Source organism: Melanostigma gelatinosum (assembly GCF_949748355.1).
Source record: "Melanostigma gelatinosum genome assembly, chromosome: 14".
Classification (NCBI taxonomy): domain Eukaryota; kingdom Metazoa; phylum Chordata; class Actinopteri; order Perciformes; family Zoarcidae; genus Melanostigma; species Melanostigma gelatinosum.
Window position 1 is genome coordinate 4,683,508 of NC_136647.1, and position 12,336 is coordinate 4,695,843.

At 42.7% G+C, this 12,336-nt stretch overlaps 1 protein-coding gene across 1 annotated transcript in view; it reads left to right on the forward strand.

Annotated features, from left to right (window-relative positions):
- galnt10 (UDP-N-acetyl-alpha-D-galactosamine:polypeptide N-acetylgalactosaminyltransferase 10 (GalNAc-T10)) overlaps positions 1 to 12,336 on the forward strand; it is a gene marked incomplete at its 5' end in the record, with an annotated part of 52,084 nt that overhangs the window by 25,640 nt on the left and 14,108 nt on the right. Inside the window, 2 exons of the mRNA XM_079283416.1 lie at positions 8,775 to 8,960; positions 10,468 to 10,651. Coding sequence (XP_079139542.1) covers positions 8,775 to 8,960; positions 10,468 to 10,651 — 370 coding nt within the window. The remainder of the gene's footprint in view (positions 1 to 8,774; positions 8,961 to 10,467; positions 10,652 to 12,336) is intronic.

A 12,336-nucleotide genomic window follows, 5' to 3' on the forward strand; every position in this document is an offset into this window, starting at 1 on the left:
GCGTCCGACCTAACACAACCATAGGGTCTGCTGCTAATTGGGTAGAAATAGGTCTCATATTCTGGAGGCAAAAATATTTCCATTGTGTTATGAAATGTCGGGAATCGATTAAGGACTCATCCATTGTGGTTCATGAATATTCACAGCAAATGTCAAAGCAATCCGGCCAGTAGTCTGGAACAAAGTGTTTGTGATCGATGGACGACCTGACTGACAGACCTATTGACCAAGTGACATCACTATACTTTGGCAATGCCAATTAGCAGGCAAAAACTCAGGCATCTGCTAGTGTCTTGTGTTGACTGGTGACTCGTGAACAAAGCTCTCAGTGTTGGCTGTGTTGGTAGAAGGCTGAGTTGGCAGTTTCTAATTGGTACTTAGTGGAATTATTTAATTTTAAGAAAGTTTTAACAATGATTGAGTTGCTCTGGCTGCCTGTGAAAGTGGCTGTCAGCAGTGTAGAGCTACTTTGAAAGCTCTTATCAACACCAGCAGCCTAACCATCTGCATGATGGATAGGTTCGGGCAGGATGCGGCGTTTATGAGGAGATGAGAGACAATTTGTGGAACGGAATACAATGGAAGCGAGTACGACGCACGGGAGAGGAAGTTATGCAGAAAGAGACTGAACAAAGTTCAGCGTGTTTGTTCCTTCATGCCAGTTTGTGATGGTGTGTCTGTCTGTTTGTGTAAGTGACTGAGGGCGCAGGGAGATAATGAGATAATGGCGCTCGGTGAAGTGTGACGGCGAGACGAGGGAGAGAGTGATATGAAGAGGGAGGTTGAGAGGGTGACAGACGACAGAGGACAAAAGAAGCTAATTAAGTGTTCCCATTTAGAGATGTTGAGACATCAGTGGGAGGTGATCGATTCAAACTCTTTCCGAGGAGGAGAGCACTCGATGAGTCGCGTTTACTGTGCGAGGACAACGTAAACATTGTCTTCTGCAGTCTTGCCGATGCATTTACTGGCCTCTGCAGCAAGCTATAAACTAGAAAATGTAGCGATGGAAGTTCATTTAAAAGCCACTGAGCAAATTCACTTGTCTCTGACTGTTCATGGTTACAAGGAAGTCCCAGTTCTTTTCTTATATTGTATTTGTGACAAGCACATTGGCTGGCGGTTACTACAGCCCCACATCGGGTCCAAAGGCTCTTTGCTGATGCCCAGAAACATCCCGAACACAGCAAAATAAGGAACGAGGAAATACAGCCAGAGAGCAGGGCCTCTGTGGATACAGACAATGAGTAATGATTCAGAGGGATTCTTTTTAGGAAATGGTTGCATATTATACCTTTTATAATGTACCTCGCAGCAGTTCTTCAGAATTTTGCTTCCCAGCAGGTTAACAATGTTCTGCGCTATAGGGTCACAAAGCAAAATCCCTTTGTCAGACAGCGCAGACCAAAACTAAGACTCAATCGTCTGTTTCTTTAAACGTTTCGACACAATGTTCTTAAAATGATCTGCAATAACAAGCAAGTGCTCGTTCGTACAAGGATGATATTTCACTTTAAGGTTAAACTCCATCCACAAGAGGATGTCTCGATCAAACGCTGACCACAAGAAAACACCAAGCCATAAAACACAGTCTGGTCTATTACAGCCTGGCACAAAATCTGTGGCGTCCAACACAAAAAACTTTCTAAAGAACACAAAGTGTAGGCATTATGCTAAGAAATAGCAAACTACACAATTATAACGTACCAACGTAGATGGTTCGTATGATATTTAAGGAAAGCTTAATTTATCGTGCGTTTTCCCACAAAAGCCAGCAACGCTGCAAACGGTCTTTTCAAAATAAACTTGCGTCATCACAGGAAACAATTCAGTTAGGTTTACACAACAAAAGTACTTGGTTAGGTTTGGGAAGGGTCATGAAATACTTAGTTAGGTTCAGGACAAGATTGAAGATCGAAGTGCCGTTACTGAAGTATGTAAATTACAAGACAAAAAAATCAACATTGACTTCTCCTGGGGAACGAACAGCAGCCTCCAGGCGGAAAAGAATGAAATAACAAAAACCCAAAACTCTAACCCATGTTGGGGGAAAAAGTAAGATCTGGGGAGAAAAAAAACAAAATCTCAAAGATCGTGCTACCTGCCGACCGGCCTTTTTCTCACACACACAGACTTCCTCCGCCTCCTTCTCCCCGATGATTCATTCCTCTCAGGTGCTCCTGTTCTAAAGACAAAAGCAGGTAGATGGGAGGGAGAGCACCAAAAGAAGAGAAGGAAAGAGAGAGAGTGCTGTCTATTTATTCATTAGCACTGACAATTTCAAAAAGTAACCCGTGGATATTTTCTCAACTTCATCCTGAGAAAGCACAGCATCAAAAAGAGAAATCGGAGACAGATCAGCATTCCTGAGCTTCACCAGTAAACACACACTGGAGAAGCAAAGGCCATGCACTGTCTGGGCATATTAAGTGATTTCATCTGAGGCCACCACGAACAACCATTAGAAAGATGTTGCAAAACATTGAAATAGCCATGTGATGAGTGACTGAATATATGTGACGGTACCTTCATTATCCACCACCTCAGTGTGCTTGTACAGGAGTGATGTAAGTCAGCTGGTTTGATACTCTTAATATGACGGATGCAAGAACAAAGCTGAGGTGGTACCCAGATTTACTGGAGAACACAATCTGACTGTCTGCCTCCACAGGCCATGAGGGCCTGCAGCTTAACAGAGTTTAAAGCCTGCAGGACAGCCTACAACCTCCCTCTGTGATGTAGAACAATGAAAAAATGCAAGCTGCCGCAGGAATTGACAGGGAGTTCACAAGGGCATTGGAATATTTTGCTGAGGGAATAAACAAGCTGCTCCAGTCCTTGGTGGTGTGCCAGAGCATCATGGGATTAATCCACCACCCTGCAAACAAAACACAGTGGATCCAACATGGCACACTGAGCTGGAACGCTAATGATTGTTTTCATGCATTTGGTAGTGTGTGAGTTTCTGTTCATTTCAAGCAGGAAGCCCACTTTCAATCCCAAACAGCTCATATCAGTTTTGACTTTCGTTGGTAAAGTTTAAAGCATTTCATACATTGGCCAATTTAAAGGATTATCTGACGATATACATCGCAGACCACTTTATCCCCAAATACCCGTCAATTTTGAATTTCTTTCCCGGTCCAGAAAATAGTTAGTTACCCTAAATCATTATTAAACCACTACGGTACTTCAATTTGGGCTTTAAATATTTTGGGTAGCCATTTTTCTTTGGGCCCTCTGCAGTCTACTCATTGGTTGGATTAAAGAGGTTTAAACTGTGATTTGTCAGTCCATGACAGTCTATGTTCAGCTGAATAGTGCTAACCATAGACTAACCTTCCATCTCTATTTGAAGAAGAGCCTTGCTAAAGCAACACACCTATTACCATCCCATCTTGTTATAGGCATCAATATGCACTGGACACTGAAATGGCTCAGTGTATAGTTAAGTGTATAGTTAATTCTGCATACATTTTGATCTATTACCAATGACTGGTGTTTTCTTTTATTCTTATTCAACTGTTGCTCATAGCGATCTTTGTGTCTTTCTGCCCTTTCAAATTTCAGTCTGGTTAAACCATTGTGGAGCCTTTTGCTCTCCATGTACGTATAAGTATGTCAAAATAACCTCTATTTCTACAATGGACATTCTACAACGTCAAAGCATGAAAGACTATTTAGACTCAGACTGTAAAGAATCAAGCTTTTTTTCAACCTTTTGAACTGCAGTGTATATCTGGTTAGTCAGTTCCATGACTATAACACTTTTGGAGCTTTCAACCACTCGAAATCTAGTAAGTGGATTTTTTTTTTTTTTTTTTTTTTTTTTTTTTAGGTAGGAGGACTTGCTTTTTCCAAAAGGGTAGCTTTGTTGCAGCAGTGCCTACAGATGACTCTGAATGACACATTAACGTTGAGTAAATGTTTCCTGGACAAATGGAAGCTGTATTTGAAACAAATAAAGTCACATTAGCTCGCTGGCTGCTATATTACTAGTTCACACAAGCATAACATTGTGCATTGTGCATTGTGCAGTTAAGGTGGTTGTGATGTTGTGAAAGACTTGGCTGACTACTCTCCAGTTCGCTGGTGTGATTTCAGTTCACGGGACACGTGTAAGCTAAAATCACATTTTATCAATGACATTTTTAATGAACACAGACACTTTGACAAGAGCCTGAGGCAAACTGCCTTGCCTTTCATCCGCTAAGCGCTAATTCAGGTTTGAGTATAGCCCCATGTGAGCAGATGAAAGAAGGCCGCGGCAGCTAACGCACCGTCCACAGGAGAAAATAAGTGAGCGACGTACTGCAGGAAGGTAAAAGAAAAAAGGGATGGATAGGATACTGGGAGTTCAGGTGGAGTCTGAATAAACATCTTGAATTTTTATCACCAACCTGGTGTGTGATGGGCGATTCATCCCTCTGATCCACGCTGGGAAATGACCCCGAGATCCACGACGCCTCAACCCTCCAATCTCCTCCGCTTCACATTCTAATAAAGACTAATGTGTTTGCCGACATCAGCTTGCTCTCATTAGCGTGATTAATTGCCTCCTTGCTTTTGGTAAACATTGTGAGCGGTATTCCAATTTATTCAGCGAAAATTAAACCAATCATAATTAAATGGTCTGATCCCTCTCCCGCTACAAGCTGTCTTCACACGCCGGGTGAATGCCCGTTGATTCAGTTTGCCTCGCTTCCTGTCATTAGCAGGATGATGTAAGCGTCTCTGTGTGTAGGGTGAGCCAGAGTCATGGCTCGTAATGGTCAGCTTTTAATGGGTTAATTTATTGATGGAGCACATGGGGAGGACAGCTCGCCTTTTCCACACAGTTTGGCGCCGACCTTTCGGTGCCCTCCCACCCTTGTTGCAATGTCACACTTTACACACTTTACTGAAAATAACGATGGCTGACCGTCACAGGACTCGGCGAGAATATGTGAGGGAGATACAAGCTGAGTAGACATGGAGGTTAGGTTCCCTGAACTCTTTAATCGCCTTTAGGTGTGAATATGCAGCCTGTTCTCACACCCAAATATGGTAGCTTGGTCAGTATCAATACGCTCTACTGGTTGTAGTTATGGCGGGTGTGAAGGAGCAAGTCAGTTGACGTGATTTAAAGAGCGACAAACTAAGTGTTGATGCACATCCCAACCAGAGAAGAGAAAAAGACAGATCAACAACTGAGACACAAGCAGTATCAATAAATGGGAAAATAAAGGCTTCCATATCATAGTTTCTAAAGAGTAGTGAGAACAGAGAGAAATATGGAGGACAGAAGGAATGAGTCCTGTCACATCTTCCCTGTTGCCCTTGTAGATAGGATCCTTCCTCGTCCCTGAAGATGCTTTATGTTTCTCTGTGGCAAAAACTAGAGCTGTATCCATAATGGGTCAAGATAGAAAGAAGAAACAGAGAAATACCGAGTGAAGAAACCAGGATGGATGGAAGCGCTTGACATTCTTGCAAAAATCTCAAAATGTTGTCAAAAGTTCTTGCTACCAAATCACAGCGTGGCTTTTTCTAAGTTGTAGATCAAGGTCTTGGTGTCTTCATGTGGTATTTTAGAGGAATTTTTGCATATTTCTATCAATTTTCGAATGGCAGAAAAGTGTTAAATTGAGCACTAGATCTGCGTTACCAATGGAATCAACCCCAAAAATGACATAAGGCAACAACTTATGAGAGAGAATTCAGCATGGGAATGGCCATCATATACCTCCATCATAATGTGATGTGCCCTCATCCACTCTAAACTTTCAACATTTAAATATGTAGGCGCCTAAACAAAACAAAATGTTTATTACATATTTATTTATTTATAGTACAACTTGACACATAGCTGCAACTCAAATGATTCTTCAGGTTCCCAGCTTTCAGCGAATGAACACTACTTATGTGTCATAATACTGCTGACCTGCTGTCTCCCCCTAAAGAAACTAGGTGATCATGGTCTTGTTTTAAAAGTATGTGTGCATATTGTTGTATTTCACTGTCACTTTTATCACGGACAAAGTCCCAGAACACAGCCCTGGACGTGGCAAACAAGACACAGGCTGGTCAAGAGATGCACTGACGTTAGCAAGAGGTTAGCAAGACAGATGGAGAGATGGACTGCAAACTAGAACATCAACTTAACGTTAGTTTTTTTTTGTGGACCACACACTTGGAGGCGAGAACACAAGTTTACCTGATCGTTGTTCCCACAATTCACTCAAGATGTTCTTTTTATTTTTCCCATTCCATGAGAACTAGTTTGGCTTCTTCCTTTTATCAAAGTTGTAAACATTGACAGCTGCTTTGACACGACTGAGGGGCTGGATCTTACACAACCCGTACACAACGTGCGTGGGAAATGTGTAGAGCCGCTTTGGTATTTCTCTGAAGCTCGTCAACTTCAGCTCAGTTAGATTTGGAATTTGCATGAAAGTAAATGAAGGTTTCAACGTATGAAGTTAAAAGGTCAACTTTCCAGCTTCTCGTATAGTGTCTCTCTGCTCTTGTTGACAGGCAGTAATGTGGCTTTTTGTCAAGCATCTGTCAAAGTTCCGTTTTATGTTTTGACTGCTTCAGGGGTAATTTATATTTAAACATTCAGGGCTCCTGCTCTTATCCTCATAAATTAGATATTAGTGTCAAAAAGAGTAATTATCTATTTTTCACCTCCAAAACACGGGGCGGTTGCAACATCCTCCTTATTTGACACACGGTGGGTGTAAAACCATTTCACCAGAAATGGTTTTATCAAATTTAGACCCTCAACCACACCGTCAAACCCTGACGCGTGCTTTTAAGACACGCATACCAAATATGCAAAAAGTCAGAAAATAACTTGCTACACAAAGCTAGTCAGAGAATTGTGTCTCTTCTACCAAAGTGTTCCACAACAAAACGCATCCTTCCAAATACATTGCTCTAAACTCCTATGATTACCCATTCAATTATGAACAAAGGAGCAATAACACATGAAAGGAAAAGTCTTCAGTCCCATCTAAACAAACAAACTATGTATCCCGAGAGAGCCCTTCCTGCTTCTATGACTAATGGTATAGCTGAACTTAGCAGAGTGATCTTTGACTTGATTACAGTGGCAATCACAGGGCTGATGGTTGTCCTACAAAACTGCTGGTTTTGACAGACCTTTGGGTTACAGTGTTCTATGGCGATTGTTTACTTGTGACAGTTTTGCTAGAAGGAGGCCTGCAGCATCTCTCTGCAAGAGCAGGTATCTGTTGCAAGCGATTTATACAGAGGGAAAATGAATTATCAGCTGTTTAATAACCGTCAGAGGAGATTCAAGTTTGTCTGAATCCATTTGTTTCTGTCTCATGAATCAATGCATGTCCATCTCAGCAATGGAAAGGTGTGGGCTGTTTTGAGTATTTGCTGATGCAATACATCTATTCCTTTTTGTTGTCCTGCATCAGTGCAGCAACATTTGTTTCTGCAGCTTGTCGGTCTGATTTAATGTTTAGTATGTAATGTCAGCATTGAAAATGTGTTATCCGACGGGCAGACAACTGAAGAAAAGTTGTGGTTGAGATGTGTTGCGTAAAGGCATTAAGGGACCTGTACAACCTTTTGTTGTTTAAAAAGTTTCCCATCCTGAATCTGTCCTTCACTGCTACTGCGGTAAAAATCCATCTTGTGCAGGTTGCAGAGGGCTGGAGACTAGCCCGACTGTCAGCATGCAGTGGGCAAGAGGCAAGCAACACCCTGGAAAGGTTGCCAGTCTACCACAGGGAACTGCAGTAACCACTGCACACCAACCTCTATCCTGTGAATATGACGAAACAGAAACACTTCAAGGGAGAAGCCCATCCCTGGAACAGCAACTCAGAAATCACTGGAAAAAAATCACGAATGCCGAAGTAGATGAGAGTTCGATATCTTTTCAATCAGTCAAAACAGAGTCACGAACCAGGCTGACATGGGAGTCTAGACAGTCTGGCAGAGGGTTAACGAGTCTGGGCCGGTAAAGAGTGGCTGATGGGGATATTGAGGTCCAGGTGTGGACATGGAAGTTGAGGTGGGTGAATGAGGTGATTGCAGAGCAGATGAGGGGAACAGGATCTCTAATGACAGGAGAGTTAGTGATCAGGCAGGTGAGCACAGGACAAATCTCCACACTGTTTTGCACTGAAAACATTTGTGTGTATATATATATACAAAAAATATATATTTTTGTTTTCAAGTCAAGTTAACTCCAACAATGTTTTACACTGTTCTGGGCTATTTGTTTGCAACCCACGTAAACAATCAATTTGAATGTAAATGTGAGCCGAAACAGGTGATGGAGAATAAAAAGCGTCAAATTGTTGTCTGAGGGTACATTGCATGAATAGAGGTTTAGTCAGCATGTGCAGCTGGCCTCAATGGCAGCTTTTAAAAATCTCATTCTTCTCTCTACACGCGTCAATGTGCATTTTGGTTCAACAAGCATACAATCTGAAGTTGATAATGTAGAGACAAATTTCACCATCAACAGACTCAAACATTGCAAAAGCAGACACAGCTTTGTTGTCCATGAAATTGCCATGTGTATTTCCACGCCGTAGGCTGAAAATCCCCTCGCTGTTGTTTTTCCAACGGCATTCTAGGAAATCAAGAAAATGATTGAGGTCGATGTGTCAGTCTGAGAGAAAACAAATGTCAGGGCAAAGGAAATAATACCACTTAACTGAGCAATTCTTGAGAGCACTAAACATGACACTGATGATCCCACCCTCTTCCTGTATCCCCTCCTGCCTCCCCTCCCCTCTGTGCAGAGCACCTGAAGGAGGCGCTGGAGGAGTACATGATGCGGATGCCCAAGGTTCGCATCCTGAGGACCAAGAAGAGGGAGGGGCTGATCAGGACTCGCCTGCTCGGAGCCTCCTCGGCTAAAGGAGAAGTCATCACCTTCCTGGACTCCCACTGTGAGGCCAACGTCAACTGGCTGCCACCGCTGCTGGGTGAGGAACACAAAATCATTAGCTTAGCATTAGCTAGATCAAAATCACTGTCAAGATATGTAACGATGTAAAGCTTATCCCAGCCAAATCTCTTCCTTCGTGGTGGAGTGGAAAAATTATTCCACAGACAACTTGACTAAAACAACAACTGTAATTCATGACTCACTACTTCACAGTTAGCGTTAGCTGCATTTGCAGTAGATATATTAGGTAACAATTTGGTGCTAAGGCTTGAGTCTTCCTTCACTACACTTAACTTATTACGGGGGCATTTGGTAGTTTGATTGGTAGAAGAGAGAGAATGGCAGTTTTAAAACCAAGTTTCAGTGAATAAAAACTGAGCTCTTATACTGATGCACTTATAGTCTCGAAGAAAGCAGAGACTCCCAACTTGCATTCACGATCACCGGCAATGTCTGCTTCTTTGTCTGCATGCCTTCTACATTGCCTCACAAAAAACGTGACGAACAAGTTCCACCCGTTGTCCCAAAGTCATTTCCTGTGGATGACCATCGTGGATGTTGCCCGCCATCTTGTCTGATACCAGGCACTTCACAAAAGTGTACTCACTTTTCCAAAAGCTTTAATTTCCCAATATGTCCTCTCTTTTAAGATGAATGTCCCGCATCTCAAGGTCCTCCGAGCAGATGGATGTAACCGACGCGCACAAACAAACACACACCACCTACTGTGAGACGAAGCGCTTCCTCCTCTGCCTGATGGACTTGCTCACAAACGCGCTCACTTTCTCAATTACCCTTTTTTCCATTGATGACCCATGTTCGGCTCTGTTTCCCCGCATGGCGCCGTCCCACATTGAACCTTTTTAACAACAAGCTTCATGACCCACCTTACCTCTACTGTTAACACAACACGCAGGACAATGATGCGTGTCTGCCAGTGTGTGACATAAACAGGCAGCTGTTTGTGTTCATACAACACTTTGTGACATTTAATAAAGGAGCGAGGGTAAGGAGGCTGTGACAAAATGATGAGTACAATTTCATTTTAAGTGCACCCTGTGTGGCATTCAAATGACAACCGTATAATAATAAAGATCTACCATTTCCAATTTAAAAGCGGTGGTTTGGGAAAAACAAAATCACTTTTAAGGACCACACACCTAAAGTACTGCACTTCATACAAATGTCATCGAAAGAAACTGCAAGTCAGAACCATCACTCATAAATTACCTTGAAAATGGTTACACTGTCTCACAGATGAGCTCAGAAACTGGACTAGACTTGCTGAAATAAATGGTTCAAAGGGGCACAATAGTGCACAAACAAACACACACATACATACATTCATTCTTGATGGGCACCCACTGACATCCTCCTTTACCACCGTAGATGAAGCACCCTCAATACTCAAACAAAGACAGACACACAAACACAACTCTAAGTCTTGTACAAACTAAAACGTTGTTTCTGGTTTGCTTGAATGAAAAGCGGTGGAACAACTTTTTCTTTTGGACTGAACTATCTGCTGTGTCTGTGTCTCTCAGACCGAATCGTCCAGAACAGGAAGACGATCGTGTGTCCGATGATCGACGTGATCGACCACGACAACTTTGGCTACGACACGCAGGCGGGGGACGCCATGCGAGGGGCGTTTGACTGGGAAATGTACTACAAACGGATACCCATCCCTACAGAGCTGCAGAGCGACGACCCCAGTGAGCCCTTCGAGTGAGTGGCAGCATGCTCTCATTATTGATGGTGTCTTTGTTTTCATAGCCTACTCCTCCAACAAGCTTTACTCCTGAATATGGGGATGTTTTATACATGAACGCTTCACCTCACACTCTTCATCTGTAGGACGCTGGCTATCACAGAACTCGATCACGACCGTAAACCCCTCGCGTTTTAAAAGGTGCTGCATACGAGATCGGGAGCGTTTCAAATTCAGTAACGACAGACGATTGAGAGAGTGATGATGCCCTGAGAGCGTAGGCTATAGCAGCAATGTGTATCTGACTTCTGAGTTGAGAAATAAGTGGGCAGCAGTCCAAGGATGAATGGTTGAATGTGCACATGGATAATGATGACCAGGTGACTTAACCTCCTGGGCCCGAGCCCTATTTTTCGAAAATTGCATACCCATACTCAATAGAGTCCAGAACTCTAACTACAAGGTCTATTTTAATCATTTTGATGGTGTAATACAGGTAACACTTGTGAGATGTGTTCAATTGTGTAAATATTGTGTATATGGTTATGGTTAATAAGTGATACACTTATAGTACGATTGTGGCAAAGTTGCATGTGTTTGGGAAGTACTGAGCATACGACTGACTTGGATAATGCTGCACAAGTTGTGTGAGAGTTTTCAAACCCATTTTTGATGTGGTTTTGCTGTTGTTAATCCTTGACCCCATTCATTCAAATCCATCCATTTAAATCCGTGTTCAGATTTTCCGTTTGCCGGAAGGCATGCAAAGAGAAAACTGCTCTTCTCAAGAATTTCATGTAGCACATGGTAAATAATTGAAAATACAAATGGTCATTTTGTGGGTGAAATATTCTTTCAACATGATGTTGGTTTGTGCAGCACACACGGAGGACGTTGGCAAGTAATACCCCCACCTCACTTAGCTTGACGTTTCCGAGGTGTGGACAGACCGAAAGCCAGTGTTTCATTTGTTTGTTTGTTTTACTTTTCTACTTCTAGCAGGAGGGGGGAATCCATGTGCTCGTACGACAGGCAGTACAGTGGAAGTCAAACACCCCCTGAGCAGCCACTTCACTGGTGCGCTGCAGTGCTCCTCCAACTCTAGACGCTGTGTCAACACATGAATTAAACATTGTGCTCAGTGGTTCCCCTACCTACAGCCACACTGTTGTACCGCATGCGTTTACATGAGCAACACAGACGAGCAGGTTATAAATCTCTTTTTCCATATCAATATGTATAAGCTGCATACTTGGGTCACTTTATCAGCAACAGCAGACCATGGCTGTGCTACAGACAGCTCATTAAATCCATATGGTGTTCACCTGCCCTTCATTGCCTCTGGTCCAGTGGGGCAGTGGGGCAATGGTGCATGTGTGTGTAGCCCATGCTTACTCTGGAGTAAGTATTACCAGTTGAGTGTGAATTAGATTGCCTTTATGCACAATGGAAAATAATGTAAAAATTACAGTAATTATAGCTGCACAATATGTACTTTTTTTGTGCACTATCGGCTTTCTTAATGAACACAACAGACACCAGCGGGAGTTTCTAAAGCTGGTTGCTTCATCTACTCCTTTGCTGCACTATGTCTCAGCGGTAATTAAGTCCATTCCCCTGCAAGGATTCAAACTGGTCCTTTGTGCTCAAATCTATATTAATACAGATAAAGTTTGAGAGCAATGGCTTATTATTCCAGGCA